Below are 24,531 nucleotides of genomic sequence, written 5' to 3'. Positions count from 1 at the left end.
TAATCTTATCAAATCCCTCCTCCTTTTTCAGGCTGACGTCTTCACAAAACAGAAAGTTTCCTTCCTATTATATTGTTACCAGAAAGACTCTACATTTCAATGAAATCTCCTCTTAAATTTCTTAAAAACATAAAAGATGCCAGTATTATGAATATTTCTTTATATTTCACATAGAAGTCAATGCTTATCAATATCTGAAAAAAATATGTCAAATAAAATACATATAATAAAAACTGTGTGTTGTAATAAATGTGATTTTTCAAAGAATTTACCACACATTGAACTACAGGAAATGTAATTGTTTAAAAACACAGTCTTGGGGCACCTGGGTAGCTCAGTCAATTAAGAGTCTGACTCTTGATTTCAGTTCAGGTCATGATCTCAAGGGTCATGAGATGGACCCCAAGTCAGGCTCCACACTCAGTGGGAAGTCTGCTTGGGATTGTCTTTTTTCCTCTCCCTCTGCCCCTCCCCCCTCACCCATGCGTGCTCTCTCTCTTTCTCTCTCTGTCTCTAAAATAAATAAAATGCAGTCTTAAAGACCAGTGTATTTAGTAAGTGTTCTCCAGAGAAACATAAACAATAGAATATCGAGATATAGATACAGATATGGGCACAGATAGACGTATAATATCTTTTCTCCCCAAAAGATTGTTCTGTGGTCTGGCGTATGATTTAATGTAGGCTCACCTCAACCATAGGTTTTGAACCTTGTACACAGTAAAAAGAAAGTTATTATTTAGCATAGCACAAATTTATAAGTGACAGACATCTGATAAAACATTAAGAAATCAAACATTTAGCTAAGCATTTAGAGAAATGACTTACCGTGAATTATGGATTTTGAAACAGTCCCCAAAGGATTTACAGCAAATCCCTTCACTGAAGATATTTAAAATTAGATTCAAAGAAAAACTGGAGTGAGAGCATACTGGAGTGAAAACTCCCACACTAACAAATATAAAACAGATGAATTTTAGCTTTTTCTATTTTTAATATATACAACTGTTATTTTTCTGATTCATTAAAAGATAGATTTGGTATTCTAAATTTTTGGCCACAAATAACTAAAAATAAAATAAAAATTAAATCAGCATCACTTAAATACAGTTTCAGAGACCTCTAGATGTGTGACAGGACATTCAAGGCCCAAACTGTAAACTTCGAATATTGTTTTTATCATTCACAGAAACAGAGCGTTCTTAGGGAAGTTCTTCTTTAGAAAATGATCGACTCCCAAGCCGCCCACAATTCCCTGGGGATTCTGACCTGCAAGCACTGCAGCTGATTTTAATTGCCACGATGATGCATAGAGAGAGATGTGATATCTGGAGTAACCGGCTTCTAAACAATGAGGGGCTTTAAAGATTAAAGTCAACACTTTAAATTGCACTCACAACTGAATAGGAAGCTAATGCTGACCATAGAATGCAGGTGTAATATTCTCCATATGTTTTGAAACTTGTAGCTGAAAGAGATCAAGCCCTCTGCATCACACGCAATAAAAACTCAAGGACAGTGTGCTATGACATTGTATTTTGAAGGTTAGAAGCACAAAGATCATGATGGTAAATAACACAAACATTGTGAGAAGTGTTCTTAGATGTAGGGTGCCAATCCGAAAAATCAGTGCACATCTGTGAGGCCTTCTTAGCCAAAGGCCAGCAGATTGTTGTAGCTAAATGTACTTTGAATACCTGAAATATTGGCTTAGAAATGAATTGGTCCAGAGCTCCTAATGTTACCTGACAACAGTAAGGACACTGTATGCATCAAGAGCTGGCTAGATCCCTGCAGGTATGAGAAATAATGCTTAGACTTCATGCCTAAATAAGAGTTCACTGAACACTATAAAATTGAAGCATAAAACTTTAAAAAATAATTTTTCCATAATCATGTATCCCTAAGAAACAGTGCATCCCTAAAAGTAGACAGTCCTTGGTGAACGAAACATTAAACGCAAAAATTAAATGAAACAAGCCGGGAGTAACCCTACCAATGTGAAAGAAAATCCTCCAAATGGTCTAGTTTTGTTTTAGCCACTGACATATGGGAAAATTTATGTAGTAAAGTATATGCTTATAAAGTTTCAACTTATATTTAGTTGGGGAAACAATTTATTATACCAAAAAAGCATAAATGTGTGACAGATGGCAATGCTTTTTTTTTCTATTCTTGGCAGGGTCCCTTTTTAGCTGAATGGCTTTCACTTCTTAAAACTATGAACATTGTCATTCACACCTATTTTCTGAAATTAAACAGACCAATTCTATGATGAAACCTCCTATAAATTTGGTTACTGTATAATGTCTTCCCCTTTTGTATCATAAATTATCTAGAGTGCCACTTTCCCTAGAATAATGAAATAGGCCAAAAGTAGGCAAAAGGCATAAAACTTTCATTTCAAATTGTCTAAATCGGTTTTTTAAAAAAAATCTTCCACATAAAAAATGTCTTCTACAAAATCTTCTATTCTATAGGACTTTTACAAAGGAAACTATAAAAGATTATATTGGAAGTACATTTTTCCATCCTGAAATCTTTATTTCTGACATTTGAAATGTTCAGTTCCTCTAAATCATTTGCTAGATCATAATTTATGTTCACAGATGTCTTAGTGAGGAGTCACGGCTCGTTTTCTGAAAAGTGAGCAAAAATCTCCCTAGGTGTATGTGACATAAGCAGGCTAATTTATTGTATTACTCTACTATGCAGACCCCTTCTTTAAAGTAAGGAATTGATTAGCTTGATAAAGAAATGAAAGAATGTGCTGTAGAAGCAGGTGGAGGGCAAGGTGAAGGGTGCAGGAGGGTGGGTACCACTAGCTGCAGTCGCCGGCAGGGCAAGGATTGGATTTTTCAGCCTCCCACAGCGGCCAGCACTCTATCCCGGCTACTTGAAAAGTCACGAGCTCGTTTTCTCAGGCCATTGTGGGAAGGCTGGCTACCGTTAGATTTATTAAAAACTGACTCTCAAATGAAAATTATCAAAAATGTTAGAGTAGTTAGGGTAACTCTAGCTGCTATAGCAAACGCCAATATTTCAGCAGCTTAAGAAAATAAAAATCTATTTCTCATGCACTTAGCGGTCCCAAGCATGCCTTTGGTGGAGAAAACAGGGTGGAGCTCAGGGGTAAGGGAGACTTTGGAACCTCTGTGCCACGGCGACCATTCAGAAACGCAAGGCTTTCAGTGTCATTCCAATATCCAAGCAGACTGAGGAAGAGCACAAATAATGCTTGGGAGATATTTTTAAGGGCCAGGCTTGGATGTGCCAATGTACCATTCTGCTCATGTCCCATGGCTAGAACTCAGTCACATGTTCCCATCGAAGGATAAGGAAAGCTGAAAAATATTGTCCGACTCTCACAGTAGGAGCAATGAGAATGAAATGTTTGATGAAGAGCTAGTCAGTTTTTACCACAATATATGTCACAAAAATTTTATTGCTGCAAAAATTGGGGTTAGACAGCTGTCACTTATAAGACAAAGCTAGTGACACTTTCTCTGCAATTAAAAAAAACATTTAATTTAACTTTTTTCTCCTCATTCTGGTTTTCCCCTTCATTTCTTTATCTGCAACCTATTTTATTAGTCATCTGCTAGTGATTTGGCTGAACCGATTGTCCATAATGTTTTATATTGAAAATATGCGTTCACATTCAAGAAGAAAGAAAATTAGTAACATAGGATGGCACACATAAACATCTAGTTAATTTTTTTTATAAAATCTAACGGGAAGGCCAACAAACCTTTTACTGCTTCTCTAATAAAAAATGCAAGACCTTCTTCCCAGACGGTTTAAACCTATGGGAAAAGTTATGATCAAAATGAAGAGTCATGTAATCAATGATTACTTAAATTTTTTTGTGTGTGAGCGATCATCTTTATATTCAAACTGCAACCCAAAGACAATTTTCATCTAATAAAGAAAATTTTAATGACGAACAAAATTTCGGAGGAATCTCTATGATAATGGATCAGTGGCAGCCTAGGTGATTGCAGTGGGGACCCTCAAGAAAACCTCTTTCTGGCATGATTCTTCTGGACTCACTATTGCATCAGACATTTTACTCTCATGACAAGAGAGGGCTTCGAGATACAGCTTGTGACCAGGCTGCATGGATCTAGTCCCTCCCAGGAGATAAAAACACATATTGCAGCAAGAAAGGAAAAGTCGATGATTTTTTGTAAATTTCCTGTGGAAAAAAACTGTCTAGAAATTGTGCTTTCTCTTTAATATCTATATTAAAGAACTATGGTGGGAAGAGAAACTTTCCCTTCGTTGGTCCAAATTATGAATAGGACTTGAGAAGCAGCAGCATCTTTAAACCAACCCCCCAAATGAAGTAGGATAGCAGTGGCTGGATATCACCATTGGCCCTCACGCACAATTTATTCCTCAAAGAAAGCGATAAAAAGCATTAGAACATCTTCCCCTGTAGAAGGTCAGCTGGTAGGTTGTGCTGAATGAAATTAAGACGCGGGTCACGTACGTCGCCTTAGCCATCCCTGGTCCTTTGGGATCATTGAAGCATCTCACCTCCTGGCAAGTGCAGAGCTCAGGGGAATAGTTAAACACTGCATTTTATAGGTACTAAAAGCAAAACACCGTTGGTTGCGTTCTGCCCCTGTCTGTCCTTGAATCAGTCTTATTGTAATAAAAAATAAATAAAAGAAAGTTTAGCCCCCCAAAGGGGGACATCTCTCATTTTGGCAGCAGTCCTAAAACTGTTGTTGTAGAGGTTAAGCGCGCTGCATTTGGGAACCCGGACAATCCTGGATTCTAACCGTGGTGCTGTCAGTCATACACTGTGGGACTTGCAAGAAGGTGGTTGTAAGAATTACATGATAGAACTATGTACAGGATATAGCAGTGATCATGAAACAGGAGCTGTTGTTATTACCATTACTATTATTACTGTCATTATTATTTGGGGGACTCTGACCACCATCTTTTAAGTAGTGGTGAGTGGGGGGGGGGAGACTACTTACCAGTGGAGGCCAGTTTGAGAGAACTGGCGCTGATTAGGCAGAGAAGACGACCTAGAAGACCTTAATCCCGACTATAGTTATGTAAAGGATCTCTTGGAGAAGTGATCCGACTTGCTTAGGAAGTCCCTGGGAGGAGGACCCAAGACCAACGCAAAAGGATGGAGGTCGGGGAGATAAATTTGTCTTCACGTAAGGAAACATTTGGGGCAGATTAGAATGGGCGAGAAAATGGCAGGGGATGTCTCTTGAGGGAATCAGTTCTCCATTCTAGGTTGCCCAGGGTCGAAAAATTTTGGTGTCGAGGTCGTGGACGGGATTCAAGGGATTTGAGTTTCTAGACAAAACCTCGGACCAGAAAGGCTCCTAGAAGCAGCAGAGGGGCGATGCGAGTGAAAGGAAGTAGCCAGACCAGCTTGAGGCCAGCCTCGGCCTGACCTCTCCCATTTGCACAGTTATATCCCTGGAAAATCCTAAAATTTAATCAGGGGATCTGGGAGTCCGGCCTCGGGGTTGCAGCGCTCTGGGAAGCTCGGTTGCTATGGCGACGGAAGCGGTTGGTCTGTGGATTAAAAGCAGGTTCGGGGGAGGGGAACCGAAGCCGTTCAGGAACTGGGCGTGGTTTCAGTTACTATGGCAGCGGGGACGCTTAGTCCGGGCCTGAGCCCAGTTTAGACGCCAATGCTCCTCCGGTCCTTTGCATGGCACCCAAGAAAGAGAAAGGCGGGACTGAGAGCAACAGTTCTAAGCTGTGGGAACCCTCGCTCATCGGTGCACACTTCAATCAGGTGAGCCCGGAGCCCCGTAAGTCCTCTCTGACCCCGGCAGCCAAAGCCCTGCTAGATCCTTCAGACACCGCCTCCAGGCTCGCCTCTCTCCAGACACCACCGTCGCCCCTTCGAGATAGTTCTTCATACCGCTCTCCCAAGCCCGGTCCTTCCTCCCACTATACGACCCAGGGTCCCATCTGCGGAGAATGGGCGTTGAGGGAAGAAGGGAGGGGACACCGGGTGAATCCGTGCGATTTCCAAGGGTGGAGAAAGCTGAGTGATGGGGAACAGAGGCGGTGTAGCTCTGACACCTCAGGATCCTTTTCAGTGAAGTCGCCCAGATGGCACTCCAAAATTACACTCACACCCACCCACATTTAGTTCACTGGGCATTCCAATAGCTCTTGTCACTTGTTGCTGGGAATCCACTTCTACTTACTTGTTTCTAAGTCCAAGATAACATTTGGATGAAGAAAGGTTGGTTCTGGGAATTCCAGCCTGCCAGTCAATGTACATTAGAAACTGGAAAAAAAAAATTTTTCATATTCTGTGTGTATGGACAGTGCACTAGAGAATCAGTACTTAAAGGAAAAATATATCCAAAGTCTTAGTTTTACTTATTTGTCTTTATTTTCGACTGTACTTGTTTTTTCTCTAAGAACGTTGTTTTTCTCTAATTCTGTCTGATATGGAATTCTACCTGATGAAGAATTTCATGAAAGTAGTTAAGATATTGCTGATGCTGACATGACATCATGGAATCTGGGGTTATTTCTATAACTTTAAGAATGAAGGATGTCAGCTCAATAATTCTCAGTTACATTCTCAAATTCTGAAAGATGTTTTTCAAAAATACTCTGTAAAAGCACCCTCTTTTTTGCTTTTATAAGTCAGCCCTAGCCAAAATAACTTTTTCTCCATTTTCTTTGAGATTGTGTAGGCCAAGTTTGGGCTTGGAGTGAAACTTTCTGCTTGAATTATAAACTGCTGAACAACAGAATTTGATGGAGGTGCTGACACTGCATTAGCTTTAGTGTTGCAAATATGAAGCTATAATTTTCCTAGTTGAATGGAAAACCTAAAGGCACTATTTTTCCTTATGGCTGGAAAACCTGAAATAATACTCAGCTTTCTCAGTTCTGCTCAAACAGTATAATTTCAATAAATCTTATATATTAAAAGAAAGAATTTGAACTCGAAGTAATATGTAGTCTTAACTACAAAGGCTGAACTTCTTCAGTTTGTTGAATACACGCTTTTTAATAGCAGGGGAAGACAACTGCCCTCTACCTCCTCTCATATTTTTTTTTCTCAGTTTGATTTCATGTCTGCTCCAAGAGGAAAATTCCTGTATTAACCCAGCAGTCCAAGGCCCAGAGGCATGCCTTAACCACCAATGAAATAGCCTCTGAATTTGGGCTAACAATGACTATAGAGGTGTGAATTCCTTATTCACGGGGTTTAGCAAAAGTGCTTTGCACATAGTGGGTACTCAAAAAATGTTTTGCCTTGGCACCCAAAGTTTCTTTCTGTATGGTTGCTACCAGTAGAAATATTGTGTGCCAGTATATATAGCCTGTGTGTGTGTGTGTGTGTGTGTGTGTGTGTGTGTGTGTACTGGGGGTGAGAGAAAGGAAAGTCTTTCAGTCTTCCATAAGCCAGTTTTTAGAATTAACTGATTAAAGAATCCATATCAGTAGTAATTTTGAACTCGTGTTTACATGGCGCTGCACTAGACTTTATTTTTTTTTTTTATTATGTTATGTTAGCTACCACCCAGCACATCATTAGTTTTTGATGTAGGGTTCCATGATTCATTGTTTGGGTATAACACCCAGTGCTCCATGCAATACATGCCCTCATCCCCCCACGCCCCTCCCCTCTAAAACCCTCAGATTGTTTCCCGGAGTCCATAGTCTCTCATGGTTCCTCTCCCCCTCTGATTTCCTCCCCTTCATATTTCCCTTCCTTCTCCTGATGTCCTCCATGTTATTCCTTATGTTCCACAAGTAAGTGAAACCATATAATAATTGTCTTTCTCTGCTTGACTTATTTCACTTAGCATAATCTCTTCCAGTTCCATCCATGTTGATGCAAATATTGGGTAATCATCCTTTCTGATGGCTGAGTTATATTCCATTGTATATATGGACCACATCTTCTTTATCCAGTCATCTGTTGAAGGGCACCTCAGCTCCTTCCACAGTTTGTCTATGAACATTGTGGTGCATATGGCCCTATTTTTCACTACAACTGTATCGTTGGGGTAAATACCCAGTAGTGCAATTGCTGGGTTATGGGTAGCCCTATTTTTAACTTTTTGAGGAAACTTCACAGTTTTCCAAAGTGGCTGTACCAACTTGCATTCCCACCAACAGTGTAAGAGGGTTCCCCTTTCTCTACAACCTCTCCAACAATTGTTGTTTCTTGCCTTGTCAATTTTTGCCATTCTAACTGGTGTAAGGTGGTATCTCAATATGGTTTTGATTTTAATTTCCCTGATCGCTAATGATGTTGAACATTTTTTCAGGTGTCTGTTAGCAATTTGTATGTCTTCATTGGACAAGTGTCTGTTCATATCTTCTGTCCATTTTTTTACCTGATTATTTGTTTTTTGGGTGTTGAGTTTGAGAAGTTCTTTATAGATCTTGGATACCAGCCCTTTATCTGTACTGTCATTTGCAAATATCTTCTCCCATTCCGTGGGTTGCATCTTTGTTTTGTTGACTATGTGCTTTGCTGTGCAGAAGCTTTTTATCTTGATGAAGTCCCAAAAGTTCATTTTCGCTTTTGCCTCCCTTGCCTTTGGAGAAGTGTCTTGAAAGAAGTTGCTGTGGCCGATGTCAAAGAAGTTATTACCTATGTTCTCCACTAGACTTTAAAGAGAACAAACAAGTTTACAATTTGGTTTCAGTGAATCTACCTTGTATCAGTATTTTGGGCTGCCCTTTCAGGATGGACTAATTGCTAATTTTTTAAAAGATTTTATTTACTTATTTACTGAGAGAGAGAGAGAGAGAGAGAGAGAGAGAGCAGGGTAGAGGCAGAGAGAGAGTGAGGAAAGAATCTCAAGCAGACTCCATGCTGAGTGCAGAGCCTGACTCTGGCTCGATCTCACAACCTTGAGATCATGACCTGGGCCGAAACTAAGAATTGGACACTCAATGGACTAAGTCACCCAGAACCCCCAATTGCTAATTTTTTAGTACATTTTAGTTGATTCTAAAACACAAAATGATAGCAAATAATACAAGGCAGTCTGTTACTAAGCACTAAATGACTAGATAGAGACTAGACGTTTGGAAGATGAATGTGGGCTGGGATTGTCGGGAAATGTTTTATAAAATAACTTGCCTTTAGCTAAGCCCTAAAGAATGGGTAAAATTCGATCAGGTAGAATGAAGGAGGATGATTACTTTAGATAAGGAGACCAATATATGCCTTAAATAAATCTGGGACATTTAAGTTGAGAAAGACAGATGTAGATTAGACTGTTTCTGGTGTACATTGCTCCCGAATTAATTCCATCAATCAAACAGTCATTCACTAACTTTGCTATCTATGTATCAGAACATTTATCTTATTACTATATGTGAAATATCATACCTCAAATTAGATAAAAAGAAAATGTTTAGGCACAATGGCAATAAGATTATAAAAATACATCTTTAGTGTGGGCTTGTAAGTGACATAGACATTATATTTATGATCTCCAGCAGCATTTAGGGAGTTAAAGATGATTTTAAAGATAAATTAAAATCTTTTCATGCAACTGTCAAGGCAGCCTCTATAGGCCACAGTGAGAGGAAGAGGTGTTAACCTAAGCACTTGGTGACTGAAGGCACTATCTCCAGACATTCTGGTCTAAGATATTTTTATTTGTATTTTTTATTGTGGTAAATTATAATAACATGAAATTTGCCATTTCTTTTTTTTAAATAATAATATTTTTTATTATATTATGTTAGTCACCATACAGTACATCCCTAGTTTTTGATGTAAAGTTCCATGATTCATTACTTGTGTATAACACCCAGTGCACCATGCAATACGTGCCCTCCTTAATACCCATCACCAGCCTATCTCATTGCCCCCCCCCCAAAGCCCTCAGTTTGTTTCCCAGAGTCCATAGTCTCTCATGGTCCATTCCCCCTTCTGTTTACCCCCCCCTCTTTCTTCTTCCCTTTCTTCTCCTGCCGATAATGCTAAGCGAAATAAGTCAAGCAGAGAAAGACAATTATCATATGGTTTCACTCATTTATGGAACATAAGAAGTAGGAAATTTGCCATTTCAACCATTTTTAAAAGTACCATTTGGTGGCATTAAGTACATTCATATTGGTGTTCAACCATGACCACCATCTCCAAACCTGTTTCATCTTCCCTGATTGAAACTATATCCTTTAGGGATGCCTGGGTGACTCATTTGGTTAAGGGTCTCTGCCTTCAGCTCAGGTCACAATCCCAGGGTCCTGGGATGGAGTGCTGCATTGGGCTCCCTCTGCCTGCCGCTCCCCCTGCTTGTGCTCCCTCTCTCTCTCTGAGGAATAAATAAACAACTCTTAAAAGAAACGATACCCTTTAGAGAATTCCCTATACTCCTCTCCCCCTAGCTCCTGGCAACCACCATTCTATCTTTCATCTCTTTGAATTTAACTAGTTTAGGTATTTCATATAAATGTAATCATCCAGTACTTGTCTTTTTGTGACTGGCTTATTTCACTTAGCATAATGTCCTCAAGGTTCATTTGCATTGTAACAGGTATTAAGATTGCCTTGTTTTTAAGGCTGAATAATATTCCATTGTATGTATGGAGTACATTTTATTTGTCCTTTCATCCATTGACGGGCACTTGGTTTGCTTACAATTCTAGGCTATTGTGAATAATGCTGCTATTGATATGACTCTACACATTTTACAAAAAAAAAAAATCAGTGTACAAAAATCTGTTTGACTCCCTGTCCCTACTTTCAATTTTTTTAATAATAATTTTTTATTATGTTATGTAAGTCACCATACAGTACATCCCTAGTTTTTGATGTAAAGTTCCATGATTCATTACTTGCGTATAACACCCAGTGCACTGTGCAATACGTGCCCTCCTTACTACCCATCACCGGCCTATCCCATTCCCCCACCCCCCTCCCCTCTGAAGCCCTCAGTTTGTTTCCCAGAGTCCATAGTCTCTCATGGCTCATTCCCCCTTCTGTTTACCCCCCCTTCCTTCTTCCCTTTCTTCTCCTACCGATCTTCCTACTTCTTATGTTCCATAAATGAGTGAAACTATATGATAATTGTCTTTCTCTGCTTGACTTATTTCACTTAGCATTATCTCCTCCAATCCCGTCCATGTTGCTACAAATGTTGAGAAATCGTTCTTTTTGATGGCTGAGTAATATTCCATTGTATATATGGACCACATCTCCTTAATCCAGGCATCTGTTGAAGGTTATCTCGGCTCCTTCCACAACTTAGCTATTGTGGACAATGCTGCTATGAACATTGGGGTGCATATGGCCCTTCTCTTCACTACGTCTGTATCTTTGGGGTAAATTAACCCAATAGTGCAATTGCTACTTTCAATTTTTTTGAGTACATATCTAGAAGTAGGAATTGCTGGATAGTGTGGTAATTCTATGTTTAATTTTTTGATGAGTTGCCATAACATTTTTCATAGTAACTATACCATTTTATATTCCCACCAGCAATGCACCAAGTGTTCCAAAGTGTCCACATCCTAACTAATACTATATATATATATATACACATATACATGTGTGTATACATATATATATATATATACACACATATATATGTGTATATATTACACACACACACATATATATATATATATATATATCAGCCATCCTAATGAATGTGTAGTGCTATTTCATTCTAGTTTTAATTTGCATTTCCCTAATGATTAGTGATATCAAGCATCTTTTTATGTACTTTTGGCCAATTCTGTATCTTCTTTTTTGTTAAGATTTTATTTATTTATTTGAGAGAGAGAGAGAAAGTGTGCGTGCAAGGGGGAGGGGACAGAGGGAGAAAATCTCAAGCAGACTTCAAGCTGAGTGCAGACCCCATGTGTGGCTCAATCCCAGAAACCTGAGATCATGTACAACCTGAGCCAAAACCAAAAGTCAGGCACTCAACCGACTGAGCCACCCAGGTACCCCGAATTATATATCTTCTTTTGCCCATATATTTTTTAAAGATTTTATTTATTTATTTATTTATTTATTTATTTATTTATTTGAGATCATGCATGTGCACGAGTGCGGGGGAGGGGCAGAATGAGAGGGAGAGGGAGAAGCAGACTCCCCGATAAGCAGGGAGCCCAACATGGGGCTTGATCCCAGGTCCCCAAGATCATGACCTGAACCAAAGTCAGACTCAACACACTAGGCCACCCAGGTGCCCCCTTTTGCCCATGTTTTTAATGGAGTTGTTAGTTTTTTACTGTTGAATTGTAGGACTAATTTATATATTCTGGATATTAAACCTTTATGAGATGTATGATTTGCAAATATTTTCTTCTTTTCCATGGGTTTCCTCTTCACTCTGCTGACAGTGTCCTTTGACACACTAAGTTTTTAATTTTGATGATGTTCAATTTATCTAATTTTACTTTTGTTGCCTGTGCAATTGGTGTCACATCCAAGAAATCACTACCAAATCCAGTGTCATGAAGCTTTTCTCCTATGTTTTCCTCTAAGATTTTTATGGTTTTAACTTTGACTTTAGATATATGGTCCATTTTGAGTTAATTTTTGTATATGCTGTGAGGTAAGGGTCCAACCTAATTTTTTTGCATGGGATTCCCAGTTCTCCCAGCACCAATTGTTATAAAGGCTGTCCTTTCTCAGGGAGAAAGGGTGGGACATGGAAGAGTACAAATGCCACAAAATTTCCTACCATATTGAATGTGGCTTTTTCTTGATTAGGCATTCACTTGGTTGCTTTAGATCTTTGACTGGTTTCAGAGCTCCTATACAGTTATTTTAGTCAGTCTCTAGTTGTTGTTCTAATGTTTCCAGGGGGTACAGAGGGCACCTAACTGCTTAGTCTGCCATTTTGTTGATGTCACTGTGGTCTAAGAGAATTTGTAATCTATTCAATCTTTCCATTTCTGTCATCATATGACAGGTGATGCTGAGAAAGTGGAGATTAGTGGAAGCTTTGTTCGTGACAGTTTAGGAGAATTTTCCACAATTATCCAAACAACATAACCATTCCCTCTAGGAGCTTACAGATTACACAAGGCCTGTCTCTGGGTAAATGTCACATAGATTTAAAATGACTGAGTTATATGTTTCAATTGGAATTTTGTGTTATGGTCAGAACTTTTCTGTCAACACAGGGTAAAAGAACCTCACAATGCTTTCTATGGTAAGTGACAGCATGATAACACTACAGAAAATATTCAGAAGTCAGATAAAAATCCCCTTTTTTCCCTTTAAGATATTATGGATTTTTGTCTCAAATGTGTTCTTTACAATTCCTGGCTTCCCAAAATTTGTTTGGGTTGATTTAGATATCTCGCAGGTAGGGTTTGGGGGATTTTACTAATTTTGTTAAATCCTTTCATATTTTCAGATTATCTGAGGATGGTTATTTCTTCTCATTTGTTCCTGGTTTTAGGTCTCATTTTTATGTGTAGGAAAAAGGCAGTCATAACTCATGAGACCACTTTTAGGCATAGCAACTATTCCATTTGCTTACTGTGACCCACCACAAAGAACATTTAAAAAAACAGCAAAAAAGTTTATAGCAATCCACATAGCCCTTAACCGAATGAGCTTCGCTATTCTAATTCACTGATTTCATTTTGTAATTATGATTTTACGTCCCTAATACCCAACGTAAGGGAGCAGACACTTATTTTCAATTGCCTTACATTTATTATTAAGATTTTACTTTCTTGATTAAGACTTCCATTCTTCTGTAATATAAATAACTGTATACTTAAAAATATACCATAATATACTGAGGTCCTTACTGAGACTCAGGAGGTCTTGCTTCCAGTTCCTATATTTTCATTTTCAACGTATGTTTCTATACTTTGAAATGTATGACGCTTTTCAGGTAAGTAATATTATTTGCAACAAAGACACAAATTGCTGCTATACATGGTAGTACCCTCCTTTACTATGCTCACTCAGAGGAAGAGAGTCCCAGGGTATCTGGGCAAACCTGCCCCTTTCACACCACTGACAATCTAAGCATTTCAAGGTCTGGTTCTTAAACATGCAGTGATCTAGCTTCCCTTTTGGCTCTAGGCTTTATCTTATAACTCAGTACTTAGTTACAGAATGCCTTGAATTATGTGCTATCGGGTCATGTTTTACAGAGCACAAGTATAATGTGAGCTGCTTCATAGCTTTATACCCCTTGTACCTACCCCACAATGACTAGCATGGTTGTGGGCACAAGGTAGCACACTCAAACTATATTAATGGAATTAATTCACTGATTTACTTAGAAACATGAAGAAATCTATAGCGTGGAAACAGGGACAGTTAGTAGATCATGGAGATGTGTTCTAAGAGAAAAGGAAGGGGCAGAAAACATTCACATAAAAAAGCATCACAGCAGATACATAGCGTGATTATGACAGTGCCTAGAAAACAACTATGCAGTGATACGGTTTCGCTCCTCAGATATTTAGTCTGCCAACCAGGAGGCATTCAAGTGAAAGTTCTTCAGAACATTTAGCTGGTAGTCTCTCCTTATTGTACTTCAGTTGAGGAATAATATTTTTCTCTTATTAAATGTAATTTAGTGACAATAGCTGAGTTGTGCACATTTGAAAAATAATAATAGAGTTCTTTTGAGTCTTAGACAAAGTTTATAATTCTTGTAAAGTTTTAATAAGGTGGATAAGGATTCAAGACAAGTATTGCTGAAATGTTAATATCCTAGACCTGTTAAACAAACAAAGTTATAAAACATAGATATTAAGATGATAATAAACAGTTTAAGTCAGTTTTTTTTCCGGGGGAAAATGTTCAATTAAAATGAACTGCTTGAACCATTACAAATATATTTTATCAAAAAGGGAAATACATTTTATTGAGCAGAATCCTTAAACAGTATTTGAGAGGCAGTGAAGGATTTTTCAACTTTTTTGATCTTAAACAGTGAGGTATTTCTCATGTTAATGTGTATTTAAGACTTACTGGAAATACTCATAATATGAGCCGAAGACTGATGTCTGGCAGCAAGCATATTTCTGAAATTGGGTTGGTTTTTATTACTATATTTTCTGAAATATGCTTTCATTGATATTTACAAAACAAATTGCCAGTTCACACAAAGGTTGTTTTAATAGAAGCCAATGAAAACAACTGAGTTGCTAGGAAGAATGTTAAGAGGGAAATGGACTTTTCATAACCCCACATTATAATTTCTCCTTTTTGGACAAAAATGTATTATTTGAATGAGTTTGGAACCAAAAGGAATTAGCATGTCAAAATATCTACCTAGAAGTTATATGTGATCACTTTTATTGCAAATGAAAAATATTAACTATAAGTAAAATATCAGTGTTGCCAATATGAGTTTGGCAACCCTCTAGGAAAATGTTAGTTAAGAAATGGTGAATGTTGACCATGTTTCAGCTCTAGCCTTAGAAACCATCATTTGCTCCCAGTTACCCATAGGATAAAATCCAAGATGCTCTGCCTGGCTTTCATGGCCCTACCTAATTTGGCCTTTCTCTGCCCGTCCATCTTTTTTCTCTCTACTTCGGTTGAATGGTCTCTGTGGTATCCCCAGGCACATACTGACTACACCCATGCAGGTTCATGGCCTGAAGACCATCCGACTCCTTCTCATTAAAATCCCCCTTCATATCTTCCAAAAAGGAGCTCAAGTCAGAGGGTTCTGTCCCTACTGACTTTTCTCCTTATGCTAAATTACTCCAGTGATTCTTATCTTTACTGCTATTCTACTTCGAGCTGTGGTCCAACAATTTCATTCTCATCTACTATATCTACATTCCCTTTCAACACTGCAAATTCCTGGAAGGCAGCTAAAGGTTAACATATTTAATTCCTTCCTTCCTGGTCACAGCACCTAAGAGTGATAAATAAGTACATAGTGATCTTCAAGAAATACTTCTGAATTAAATACATTGAGTATATTATACTGTCTCTGCCTCCTGGCTGAGCTCTAGGATTAGTCCCAACCCATTGGTTATAGGAACTTGAAGAAAATCTCAAAGCCTTAGTTTTTGCAACCTTAAAACAGGGACAATGGTCATACCTCCCTTGCAGATATTGGACTGTTGAAAGGATTTAAAGTCATCTAGCACATATTATCTCAGACTTCACATGTCCAAACCCAAACCCCAGATTTTACCCTTCAAACCTGCTCTTCACCTTCTCATTGAGTGGTCTCATCATTCACCCAGTGAGTCACTAGGGCCAAAAATCTTGCATTCATAAGTTTTCTCCCCCTTTTATGCACCCCATAATTAACTTTTAGTAAATCATATTGGTTCTACCTTGGAAATGTATCTAAAATCTATCCTGTTGGTACCACCCCCACTGTTACATCCTAATCCAAACCGTCATCATCTCTTGCCTAAGCTACGAGTAGCACAATAGCCTCAGAACTTGGTCTCTTTCTCCCATTCTTGCTGACCTAGAGTCTTGTCACCATACAGGGCTAGAGTGGTTCTTTCAATATGTAAGACTTAGAGTAAAATCCAAATGCTCTACAATGGCCTTAAAAGACCGTGTGTGTGTGTGTGTGTGTGTGTGTGTGTGTGTGTGTGTGTGTCCTCTGCCAACTACTTTGACTTGATCTTGAATCCTCTATGACTCACCCTTTCACTCAGTCTGTGGTAACCACACTGGCCTTTTTGCCAATCTTCAGGTCCATCAGAAAGTACATTGCCATCTTTGCCCTTGCTGTGCCCTCTGCCAAAAATGGCCCCTCCCAAGATAATCATGTGAGTCACTCTTTCCCTTCCTTCAGGATTCTGTTTGAATATCTCCTTCCCTGACCATCTTATTTAAACCACACCATCACATTCCACCCACTTAACCCTGACTCTGTTCCTGACCTGCTACTTTACATATATTTCATTGTTGTCTGTTTTCTTCCATGACAACCTCAGATCCATGAAAGCAGGGATTTATCCTGCTGACATATAGAGGGGCTCAAATAACATTGCTGAATGGAGGAATACTAGGGGCTCAATAAGAAGGAGCTCCTAATAATAATCATATTACTGTATTTACTGTATTTACTGGACATATGAAAATCAAAGTATGGAAGGAATACAGAACAATGTGTAGCCCAATATAAATATTTTTAATAATAATAATTATTATGTTATCATATGAAAACAATAATTATTCGTGTTATTACTCTTTTATGTATTTTCATATGGATGTTACACATGTTCTTCAAACTCAGTATGTTCAAAACTGATACTATCCTGTTCATTGAAGTTAGAAACACTCCAGCACCACCTCTTCTAATATCGAATTGGTCAGCAACTCCTACTACTGTCACCTCTCTATTTCAGTTCCTTCTTTTTCACCCCTCATAACTTCCAACACTATTACAGCAGCCTTCTAAACTTCCTTCTTGCCTGTCTTCATCCAGGTGTGAAAATTTAAAAATATGTTAACTATCACAACTATATGTAAATCAACATTTACATTTAAAAAATTAAAAAACTTAAACTCACTTTTTATTCTCTATAAAAACTATACCATGTGTACCTTATGAAACTCCTTGCCAGATGGTATAATTTTTAGTACTTATCAGTCATCACATTTTTCTAGTGATTTCAAAATCATTTGTTGGTTTTCCGCAGTGTTGGTACAGCCTTTGGTTGATGGGGTTCACGTCCTAAAAGTTGCCTTTGTCTGAGCCATGAGGTGACATGAAGAATGTACATAGGCTCTTCCTATAACCTTCCTTCTACATTGGTAGTCATTATGTAATTTGTAGTTCTCTGTATGTAGAGAATGTCTCTCAATAACAACAATAACATTCATCATGCTAAAAGTAATCAATTATACTTTTGCTCTTTTTATAATTCCAGCTTTTGAACTTATAACTACATTGAAATTTTTTTGTAGCCTTCATAATACTGTCTGGGTTTTTATATATGTAATTTCTTTATTATCTATTAAGTCACAAAACCATTTCTTGGACTGTCATATTTAATCAGCTGGTTTAATTTTATAAGTTTTTGATCACCCCAAACCTACTTGGTTAGCATACATAATGTGGCTAAAGTTTAGGATTGAATAAATTGAAAGAGGTTATTAATTCATTATACTTTTCATTTTTGTCATAAAATAATAAACCCATTTCTGTGTAATTTATTAGACAATATAATAGTTTTTCTCTTATAATTATTTTGTTTTATTTCAAATTATACCCTTTGTTCAATTTGTTTCTCTATATCTTCTGCTTCTCTATAGTTTGCTTTATTAATTTTATAAGGGCAACATATTTTCCTTTCTCTCTTATAAAGCTAAAGAAGGTAGTGAAATTTCTAGTAGAATATTTCATTAAAACCAAATCCCTAGGGGCTCCTGGGTGGCACAGCGGTTAAGCGTCTGCCTTCGGCTCAGGGCGTGATCCCGGCGTTCTGGGATCGAGCCCCACATCAGGCTCCTCCGCTATGAGACTGCTTCTTCCTCTCCCACTCCCCTTGCTTGTGTTCCCTCTCTCGCTGGCTCTCTCTATCTCTGTCGAATAAATAAATAAAATCTTTAAAAAAAAAAAAACAACCAAATCCCTGAAAGTTAATTTCACTTTTCAAATGTTTAACTACTCCCACCTCATGATTTACATTAAACGAACACACAGGCGTGGCATGATTTTGTCTCAGTGGTTGCCCATTGGGGTCATAGTATTTCTCTAATGTTCAATCCTGAGCTCTCTTCAGATATATTATTTAATTATCTCTGGTGTTTGTTTAATATATGGTAATAAATAGAAAATTCACAAAGAAGTTACTAACACTGATCTCTTTGATGTACATCTTTTATTGCATTAGCTGAATATATTGAATGTATTGAGTTGGGATGAAAACGAACATCTGGAACTTTCTTCGAACTTGTGGACTGAAATTCCAGGCATTCTCCATGTTACCACTCTGGCACTGTTTTCATGTGAATACTTCTCAGTGAAACCATTTTTCTTGGTGCCCATTGAAATGGTTTGAGATATCACAGATGATTTCCCATCTTGCTCTACCAGATCGACAAAAAATACCTAACCCCCTTCTGCATCTTGAATTTTGTGTATTAGGTACAATCAAAATCCTTTTACATGAAACTCTTAAAGCTCTATAGATAGTGATTAAAATTTTACTGGTTTGATTTCTATGTTTTCCAAAAGATTCCTTTATCATCTCAGTAGATAAATGCTTGGCCGGAGTCAAGACCGTCAGGCTACATTGCTGTGATACACCTATACAAATTATTTTTCAGATTTTAACCAAGTATTTCATGTGTCAAAACGTTCACTTATGTTTAACTACATACTAGATGGTGTTAAAAGTTCTGATGATACGTTTAAAAATGTTGTGTAATTACCCATTGACACACGTTGATAAAAAAAAGTTTTTATTTTAAGCACATTAGTGCATGAAACTGATTTATTGTGTTCTTTAAATTTTCCTTCATTAATGATTGAAATTTTCTTTTTTGAAATCATGACCTTTAACAAAACATGATAGGCAGTTTGATTTTAAAAAGTGTTTCGCCTGCTCAGCTTTTAACAGCATAACCTTTGAGCTCTATTTCCATCCAACATTTATATCACTTGTAATAATAAGTTAATCAGATTTTTATGTTGAAAGAATCAAGTTGTTTTCATTTTGGAAAACAAACATTTTTAATGTCGTAATGATTTTTGCACTGTATCAGAACATACATGTTGTGGTTGATTACTGTTTTCTTCTTTGATCTCATGAAAATCCAGAATATTTACCTGGTCATGATACTTAAAAGAAATTTTAGAAACATATCCAGACTTTGAAGTTTCTTCATTGTGGATTTCCATGTAAGATATTTATCATAAATGTATATGTTATATCAAAAACTACACACACAGAATTGCACTGCACTATAATAAAAATAAAAGTAAAAACTAGGTGCCTGGGTGACTCAGTCAGTTGAGCATCCGACTCTTGATCTCAGCTCAGGTTTTGATCTCAGGGTTGTGAGTTCAAGCCACGCATTGGGCGTGGAGCCTAATTAAAATAATAATAATTTTAAAAATTAAAAATTAAAAAATAAAAGTAAAAACTAAACAAGTCAGAAACAATAGTTTGAGGTTGAGGGTAATGATTAACTGGGATCCTCCGGAAGCCTGGAATGCTTACTAAAAGCTGTGCAATGTAGCCTTGCTGCCTACCATGACATAGTCCAGATCCATAGACACTGCTGCAAAAGTTACCTTGATGTCACAATGCCAGCAAGCCCAGTTACCAATGATCATAGCAACATCTTATAACGATCAGTTTGTACTAACAGGTTATTAGATTTTGCATTCTTTATGTTACCACTTAGCACAGTTAGTTTTATTCTATCTACCAAACACCCATGCATTTCAGTTCAACTACTAGATCAGCACATCTGTGTGTGTTCAGTGACAATCAGCACCACCTCCTCTTCTCCCCTCTATGTACCTTTTGAGGTTACCTGGGTTGTCTTTTTGTAATACCAATATCACCATGTCACCTCCTGCTTCAGTCTCAATTACTTACTGGTCCTTCACAATCTTCCTGCTCTATTCCAGCCTCATCTTACCTCCCCTATCCAGACTCCCTGTCATGCCTGACAACTAGACAACTCACACCTTCTGGGTAATTTTGTGCTTTCATACATATAGGATTTTTTTTATTACCCATCCTTCCCCTACACCACTTGTTGAGCTTCTTCTCTTTCTTGAAGTCACAATTCAAATGTGCTTCCTCCATGCAACTATCCCTGACTTTCCATTCCCACATTCAATTCATCATGTTTCCATGGTTCTTATTAATACCATGATGATGGTACCTACCATGTCATCAGTTATTTTTTTAAGATTTTATTTAAATTCAAGTTAGTTAATATATTAGTTAGTATTTTTAGTTTCAGGGGTAGAATTTAGTGATTCATTAGTTGCATATAACATCTGTGCTCATTCCACCGGGTGCCCTCCTTAATGTCCATCACCCAGTTACTCCATCCCCCCACTCACTTCCCCTCCAGCAACCTTCATTTGCTTCCTAGAGTTAAGAGTCTCTTATGGTTTGTCTCCATCTCTGTTTCCATCTTATTTTATTTTTCTTTCCCTTCCCCTCATCTGCTTTGTTTCTTAAATTCCACTTATGAGTAAAATCATATGGTCATTTGTTTTTCTCTGACTGACTTATTTGGTTTAGCATAATATCCTCTAGTTCCATCCATGTCATTGCAAATGGCAAAACTTCATTCTTTTTTGATGGTTGAGTAATACAATATTCCATTGTATCTTTCTTATCTTTCTTTCTTTCTTTCTTTCTTTCTTTCTTTCTTTCTTTCTTTCTTTCTTTCTTTCTTATCCATTCATCAGTCTTTCTTATCCATTCATCTTTCTTATCCATTCATCAGTCAATGGATATCTGGGCTTTTTCCATATTTTGGTTATTGTGGACATTGCTGCTATAAACATTGGGGTGCATGTGCTCCTTCAAATCATTATTTTTGTATCTTTTAGGTAAATACCTAGTAGTGCAATTGCTGGGTCCTAGGGTAGCTCTATTTTTAACTTTTTGAGTAACCTCCATACTGTTTTCCAGAGTAGCTGCACCAGTTTGCATTCCCATCAAGAGTGGAAGAGGGTTCCCCTTTCTCTGCATCCTTGCCAACATCTGTGGTTTCCTGAGTTGTTCATTTTAGACATGGGTCTATTCTCTCACATGACTGTGAAATTCTCAAGCACAAGAAGTGAGTCATAGTATCTTTGGGTATCCTCTCTGAACATAGTACCTGGAACATAGTCAATCTGAATTGGAGAAATGACAAAACAAACGCAGGAGTCTTTCCTATTATTTGTACTAAAACTACCCTCCTTTAAATCACGTTCTTCCCACCCTCCATCATTTTTCTTCTTTTTTTATCACTGGAAGACAAGCAACAGTAATATTTAAGTGTGCAGCCCAGTACATATTGACATATGTACACACCCCTGTAATCCCTCATCGAGATGAAGATACAGAACACATCCAGCCCTACAGTTGGTTTCCTCAAGCCTTCCCCTGTCAATACTTACACCCCAGGGAGTTAACATTACTCTGAATTCTATCATCATCAATTGTTTTGCTTTTATATAATTTTGTATAAATCAACTAATTTTATATAAATGAACTTTATATAAATTTTATAGAAATGAACTAATACACAATGTATTAGTTCATTGTTCAATGTAATGCCTGTGAAATTCATACATACTGTTGCAATATAAATAGTGCATTATTTTTTATGGCATTGTAGTATTCCATTGTGTAACTATACCATGATTTATTTATGCATTCTCCTGCTGAATGACATTTGGGTCATCCCTAATTTGAAATAATACAAAAAATGCTGCCATAAACATCTTGTACAAATTTTTCTTTGGACATATGTACTCATTTCTCTTGGGCATATACTTAGGAATGGAAATGCTGGATCATAGGATAGGCATGGGTTTAGCTTCAGTAGCTACTACCATAAAGTTTTCCAAAGGGTTTACAGCAATTTAAACCCCCATCAGTAATATATGAGAGTACAAGCCACTTATCAATCTTTTTAATTCCATTATTTTTTTAACTGTGCCTTGCTTCCCCCACCCCCAAATTCATATGTTTAAACCTAATCCCTACTGTGATGGTATTTGGAGGTAGGGCCTTAGGTGGTGATTAGGTCATGAGAGTGGAGCCCTCATGAATGGGATTAGTGCCCTAATTAAAGAAACCCCAGAGAGATCCCTCACCACTTCTGCTATATGAGGTTTTAGTAAGAAGCATTTATAAACCAGGAAGTGAGTTCTCACCAGACAACGAATCTGCAGGTTCCTTGATCTCAGACTTTCCAGAATCTGGAACAGTAAGAAATAAATATCTGTTATTTATAAGCCATCAAATCTATGGTATTCTATTATAACAGCCTGAAAAGACAAAGACATACTGTGTATTTTCCCCCTCTGTATCCTAAGTGTGTTTTAGTCAGTTGTCCCACTGAAGTCCCTCCTTCTCCATGACTAGTTTATTTGCCATTCTGTGAATTTTTCCAGCTATTCAATCCTTTCTTAGGTTTCATGCCTAAAACACAGCTTTCCAAGAATAAAGACACTGGTTTTGTGCAATGGTAGGGTAATGTTTTCTAATTAATTCCTACCATTTTTCCCAGATATGATGTACAAAGGCCTTTCAATAGATCTGTAACATATTAAGCTGATGGTTATGGGAAAGCATTACATATTGACACATTTCTTATAATTGATCATCAAAACCTCTACACTTGTGACTAATTTATATTTTCCCCAAAGCATTCACTTAGAATTCCTACACTGAATCTCATTGGACATATGTGCTTGCTCAGCTCACAGAGTTTTGTGAAATCTCCCTGCAGTGCTTAATGGTGCCGTGTCACTCTCACAACATCCAACAATGAAGGCAAGTCAGGGTGGCAGAGGAAGGCCCATTGTCTGGAAATCAGAACATGCTTCTTGCTTCTGTGTCACCTTGACCAAAATGTTATAGATTTTCTTTCTATCTGCAAAATAAAGGAATTAGACTAAATGACAATGAAGGAAATCTCCCAGGATTGGACTCTGCAATTTTAGATTTCATTGTAATCTATTTTCATATCTTGAATAAAAGAAGTTAAATAAGACCTATCCAAGAATGATCCCTAGGGCTCCCCACTGTTAATATTGCTTCATCCAGAGAAGTGCCTGCTTAACCTTACCTTTGTGTTCTCTAACCATGACAAAACATTTCCTCTACTTCCATAGTAACCCAATATTTGGAGTATGAAAACTTGTGAAATGCTTTCTAAAATTAAATAAATTCTGTTTCCTGGCCTCCCCTTTTCCTCACCCCTCACAATCATTATTCTTTGTGTTGTTCTTATGGCGTCTTCTACTAAATATGGTTCTAATGTATGCCCCTGGGTGGCACAGGCAAAAATAAGTTTCTCAGGCAGCATAGATTGAATAGAAACAGAGAAGTAACCCCCAAAATTATATAAACACCAATGAAAAAGCATATGATCTCTAAAAATGTATATGACTCCTTATATGTATATAATCCTTGAGTTTTTGTTAAACTAGCTTAAAATTAGGAATATTCAGTTCAACCACTTCTATCTTCATATCAGATATTTAGAAGGCAGCGCAAGGATAAAAATGGTTTCTTTATTTACACTTGTTATTGTAATTACAAAGCAAAGCATTAAAGAATGCCTATTGTTTATCTTGTCTTGCATATCTTGTACATTTAGCACCAACCTAGGAAAATGTTCATGGAAAAAAATGGTTTTTTGTGACCACATTTTCAACTTTTGCTATGGAAATAACTATAGATGTATTACACTATTACTTTCTGTGATGAAGACAACAGTAGGTCAGAAGGGTATACACTTTAAATTATATTTAAAGTAATGATGGCCTGTTTTGCTTCAGAAGGTTTTTGCTTAGTCCCCCTTGAGTTCATTGACGAGCAATCTTGTCTAGAAATCAAAGCTTTTGGTCATGTGAAGCAGAATTTCTGGTCATG

At 37.5% G+C, this 24,531-nt stretch overlaps 1 protein-coding gene across 1 annotated transcript in view; it reads left to right on the top strand.

Annotated features, from left to right (window-relative positions):
- The first annotated feature begins 5,672 nt into the window (after positions 1 to 5,672).
- The window catches only part of SPAG17 (sperm associated antigen 17), a 212,056-nt gene continuing 193,197 nt past the window's right edge, over positions 5,673 to 24,531 (top strand). Inside the window, exons 1-2 of the mRNA XM_087866202.1 lie at positions 5,673 to 5,779; positions 16,650 to 16,725. Coding sequence (XP_087722328.1) covers positions 5,673 to 5,779; positions 16,650 to 16,725 — 183 coding nt within the window. The remainder of the gene's footprint in view (positions 5,780 to 16,649; positions 16,726 to 24,531) is intronic.

The sequence above is a fragment of the Ursus americanus genome, chromosome 12, assembly GCF_024610735.1.
Source record: "Ursus americanus isolate L20-20 chromosome 12, mUrsAme1.1.p, whole genome shotgun sequence".
NCBI classification, from domain to species: Eukaryota; Metazoa; Chordata; class Mammalia; order Carnivora; family Ursidae; genus Ursus; species Ursus americanus.
The sequence above is the reverse complement of the archived record's forward strand: the minus strand, read 5'-3'. Positions and strand labels throughout refer to the sequence as shown.